Genomic DNA, 5,000 nt, shown 5'->3' with positions numbered 1-5,000 from the left:
AACACTGAATTTTCCCGTCATTTTCAAATCTCACATTGCTAAGTTTGTTATTTTTCCCAGCCACTAATGTGTGTGTGTGTGTGTGTGTGTGTGTGTGTGTGTGTGTGTGTGTGTGTGTGTGTGTGTGTGTGTGTGTGTGTGTGTGTGTGTGTGTGTGTGTGTGTGTGTGTGTGTGTGTGTGTGTGTGTGTAGTCGGAGTTTCCTCCTCACGTCTGGAACAGGTTTGATACGCGTAATTTAATGATATTGTCTGGCTGACCTCTGCAAGTGACCAGACAAGGGCTCAAGGTCCTGGCGACACTGACCTGGGCACACGAGGGAGACCAGTTGTGCTCCGTCATGGTATTGTTGCTTCTGATGGTGGTGGTGGTGTTGGTGGTGGTGGTGGTAAGACGTACTAGGATTGTTTAGTGCTTCCTCCCTCAGGGGACAAGATCTGTTACCATCATTCAGACATACAAAGAATGAATAAATGAAATGAAATACGATAATCTGACAAAACTAACACATTGTGAAGAATGCCGAACAGCAACATACTTCAGATAATGAATTTGGCTTTTCTCTTTTTCATCTTTATCTTTGTTGCCTTTTGAATCCTTTACATAAAAAATAAATAGATTAACACAAATACTCGTAGGTTGTCTGTTCATCCCAAGCAACGTAGGCTGAGAGCAGAAAAGCATTGCAAGCTAGACAGGAACATTACACAGGTGCATATGATCACCACCGGGAAGGAGGCGGGAGGGAATCGACTCGAGAGGGAAGGGATTTTCTCAGAACGCCCTCACGACCAGCCCGAGAGGAGAGTCACCGTGATAAGACGTGATGCAGGCAATGGGTTTATAGACTTGTTGAAATACTGACTATCCGGAGTGCATGAAAGTCGTGAGTGTCAGTGTGCCTGCACGAGGACAGTGGGGAAACAGGGAGGCAGTGGAAGGTGTGTGGCAGCGTTCAACACGTGTGGAGGGTAATCCCACAGAGACGAAATGGTGACTGAGCACTAAGCTGTGTGTGTGTGTGTGTGTGTGTGTGTGCAAGGAGGTCGTCAGTGAGCTGTTAGCATCGGTCTTGAGGATGTCACTAAAAGTCAGGTGACATACCAAAAATATGGAGGCAAGCCAATGTTGTACCTGTGTTTAAGATGGGAAATAAAGTTTTAACGTGTAATTATAGACCTGTCAACTTAACTTCACTTGTAAGCAAATTAATGGAGTCAATAATAACGAAGAGCATTATGGAACATCTAGACAAGCAAAACTTCATTAATCAATCTCAGTATCCATGGCTTTACAAAGGGAAAGTCGTGCCTTCCAAACTTGTTGAGCTTATATAATATAATTTATGCAGCGGCAGATAATGGTGATAGTTATGACATCGTATACCTAAATTTTGATAAGGCGTTTGATAGAGTACCACATTCGAGGCTCTTGAGAAGGTAAGGCCGGGCGCAAGGGGATAGAGGGAAATACTTATATCAGGCTAGATCAAGTCGTGATTAAGGGATAGGCAACATATATATATATATATATATATATATATATATATATATATATATATATATATATATATATATATATATATATATATATATATATATATATATATATATATATATATATATATATATATATATATATATATATATATATATATATATATATATATATATATATATATATATATATATATATATATATATATATATATATATATATATATATATATATATATATATATATATATATATATATATATATATATATATATATATCAATGATTGGAGAGTGGAGATAGTAGAGATATTAGTAAATTTACGGATGACACATAGATAGGTAGATTAATTAGGTCAGAATCGGATCCCATCGCCTTGCAGGCAGATTTAGATACAATGAATGAATGGACAGACAGATGACAAATACAGTTTAATATTAACAAATGCAAAATAAATACATAAGAAACAACGAGGCCCTGGTAGGTTCAGAATATGAAAAGTATTTAGGCGTTATAGTTAGTTCCGATCTTGGTCTAAGAAAACAATGCATAGAGGCTAGAAATAAGGCAAATAGGGAATAATAAGATTTATATTTAGGAGTGTTAAAAGCATTAATCCTGAAGTAATATTAGTGTTATAATTTTGACGCTGGTCAAATCACTGTACAGTTCTGGTCCTAACATTATAGGAAAGATATAAGTCTATTAGAATCAGTATAAAGGAGAAGGATGTGGGATATTCCCTACGAAGCAAGATCAAAGATATTAAATTTGCATTTCTTAGAGAGACGTAAGTTAAGAGAGGACCTGGTAAAAGTGTTTATGTTGTATAGTGGCTACAACAAAGGGGATATAAGCAAAGTTCTTAGGATATATAGCTAAGCGAAAACCAAAAATAATGGGTTCAAGCTTGCGAAATTTAGAATTAGAAAAAAATGGGAAGGAAATGTATCGAACAGAGTGGGTGATGAATGGAGCGGAGTCAGTAATCGTGTTCTTAATGGTGAGTCAATAAAGAAGACAAATCACGTGTGATTCTGATGTTAGTAGTTTTGTTCACACAGGACGATCACGTGAAGGCCTGATGGTCTCTCGCAGCTCCCTTAAACTTCTGTGTGTGTGTATGTGTGTGTGTCTGCGTACGTGTGTGTGTACGTGTGTGTTGTGTGTGTGTGTGTGTGTGTGTGTGTGTGTGTGTGTGTGTGTGTGTGTGTGTGTGTGTGTGTGTGTGCTGCCGTGCTCTCCCCTTCGCGCCCCACCAGCAGGAGTTACCAGTCATCATAACTGAGTTCCTCTCAGCAGCTGTGAATTGTGAAGGTGTCGCAAGTATTCCTCGTGACCTGGGAAGCCCAGCGCCCGCTGCCCGCCGGGGTACCACCCTGTGCTAAAGGCGCCACTCCCCGCCCCCATCGTGTGCCGCGGTAGAGGCGGGGCGAGGAGGGAGATGAGATCACTTCTAGGATAGCGGGTTGGGTATAAAGGCAGCGATACTCAGAGCAAGGCATCACACTGACTGAGGCGCTGCTCTCACAACACCCAAAACAACAACAACTACTACCATGGTGAGTGCTCTCCTCTCACAGGTCTCATCATTCTCTTGCTTCAAAATCTGAACATTTCCATCTCCTTACTGGACTTCCAGCACACAGTTCACAGTGGTCGTCATTTCTGTCGCCTATGGAGGTGGCTCTCCTTCCCTCTTTTCCTCCCTCCCTCCCTCCCTCTTCCTCGCAACACCTCCCCTCTTGCCACACCAAAACGCCCTCCAGTGCCGTTCTTCTCAGTACTCCTTCCCCGCAGCGTGTTCTGGCCGTGCTGTGCGTGCTGGTGCTGATGGTGGCCGCAGTGCTTGGCGGCGGCGGTGGCTACTACGGTGGCGGAGGCGGAGGACGCTTCGGTGGCGGTGGCCGGCGCTTCGTCGGTGGCGGCAGCGGTGGGCGCTTCGTCGGTGGCGGCAGCGGTGGGCGCTTCGTTGGAGGTGGCGGCAAACCCGGAGGTAGTTTTGGCGGCAGCGGTTTTGGCGGAAGCGGTGGTTTTGGTGGCAGCGGTGGTTTTGGCAGCAGTGGCTTTGGTGAGTTTGTGCACATGTCAGTGTGAGGTGTGAGGTGTGAGGTGTGATGTGTCCACAACACAGTGACGAAGGAGACAATTCTTGTCAATCTAATGGTTTTCTCCTTCATTTTCAGGAAGCGGCGTCAGCGGCTATGGCTATGGTAAGTAGCGGGGTGGGATGGGGTGGGACGGGGCAGAGTGACTGGTGCTGAACATAATGACTTGAGCAGCAGCAACAGGAGCAGCAACAGCAGCAGCAGGACTGATTGACGCCCCTTTTATTCACAGGAGGCTAAGAATAGACCCCGGCGACTATCACGATGCTGGCGACACGCTGTTGGCGGCGACGCTCCTGACGAAGGCGGTGAAGGTGAATGGGAAGGCTCTAATAAAACTGTTAGAATGTGTCCTGGTGTGTTACTTATTCGTCCCTCCGGCGGGAAGCGGCGTTCCTCTTAGTGTCCCTGCGGGGCTGGAATGTCCCTCAGTGGCGGCGCTGCTCCTTTGATGACAAACTCGAAGCCCTGCGCAAGTGTGTCGAGAAGCACCACCATCAACAACAACCACAGCAACAATAACAATACCACCATCACCACCACCACTACCATCAATAACAACAATAACAGTAATGACAGCAACACCACAACCACCATCATTGTGTGATACCTACTTCACAATATAACATAAGAACAAACAATAAATGAAGATAACATGGATACATATGATAGTTAACCAGCACACTTTGTGTTCAAGTAAACTCAGATACTGACTCAGCCATAAAAGAAATTAGGAGGTTTGAAGGGTTAAATAGTATACAGTTTTAATGACCCAGGCAAGGGTATCAGATAAACATCCTGGGACAGACATGTTGTTGGCTTCACGTGGGCTTTTACTTGATTGATGAACAGTAACTTGGATGGGTGTGTTGTTAAAGGTCAAGACACGCCCCCATGAAGTTTCTGAAGGAAAGTTGGAGAGGAATGGGGCAGAGAGAGGCAAGAGAGGATAAGAGAGAAGAGAGGCAGCTGAGGCTCTGAGCGGGCCAACCTCCTGCTGTAGCCTGAGAGGCGAGATGGGCGTTTTGTACATCATATATCAACTTATAAGCTGAAATACAGTCCTTGAGGTAAATTAGAATGGAGGAGGAATAATGATAAGATTTTTATGTATTATTTAATATCAATTATGTGTGAGTACTTTGGATCAATATGACGTCGATATGTCCATTGCATACTATGAATAAAGAAATCGTGTACATCTCTGTATGTATTTTGCATATGGGACTCATTAAAGGGACAGTTACGTGAGTGTTGTGGTGTGGATGTATCAAAAATTGTCATTATATTCAGTGGTATGTTACGTTGTTTACATTTGTAAGCGAAGTAAGGTAAATATATGTATACGGTAATTTATTTACTGGTGTGTTACGTTGGTTGTTTGTATTCATATACTAA

At 43.3% G+C, this 5,000-nt stretch overlaps 1 protein-coding gene and 1 pseudogene across 1 annotated transcript; both read left to right on the top strand.

Annotated features, from left to right (window-relative positions):
- Window positions 1-2,919, top strand: part of LOC123509458 — a 15,780-nt pseudogene extending 12,861 nt beyond the window's left edge.
- Window positions 2,909-3,953, top strand: LOC123509418 (glycine-rich protein 23-like). The gene is made up of 4 exons (XM_045263708.1): window positions 2,909-3,056; window positions 3,295-3,565; window positions 3,681-3,707; window positions 3,835-3,953. Exons 1-4 carry the CDS (start codon window positions 3,054-3,056, stop codon window positions 3,840-3,842), a joined length of 309 nt encoding a protein of 102 aa, XP_045119643.1. The 5' UTR covers window positions 2,909-3,053; the 3' UTR covers window positions 3,843-3,953.
- The last annotated feature ends 1,047 nt before the right edge of the window (window positions 3,954-5,000 follow it).

The sequence above is a fragment of the Portunus trituberculatus genome, chromosome 27 (assembly GCF_017591435.1).
Source record: "Portunus trituberculatus isolate SZX2019 chromosome 27, ASM1759143v1, whole genome shotgun sequence".
Classification (NCBI taxonomy): Eukaryota; Metazoa; Arthropoda; class Malacostraca; order Decapoda; family Portunidae; genus Portunus; species Portunus trituberculatus.
Note: the sequence above shows the minus strand (reverse complement) of the source record. Positions and strands in the feature narration are given on the sequence as shown.

Coding starts and splice junctions, on each gene's coding strand:
- LOC123509418 (XM_045263708.1), top strand. Junction 3,566..3,680: donor TTTTGGCAGCAGTGGCTTTG/GTGAGTTTGTGC, acceptor CTTCATTTTCAG/GAAGCGGCGTCAGCGGCTAT.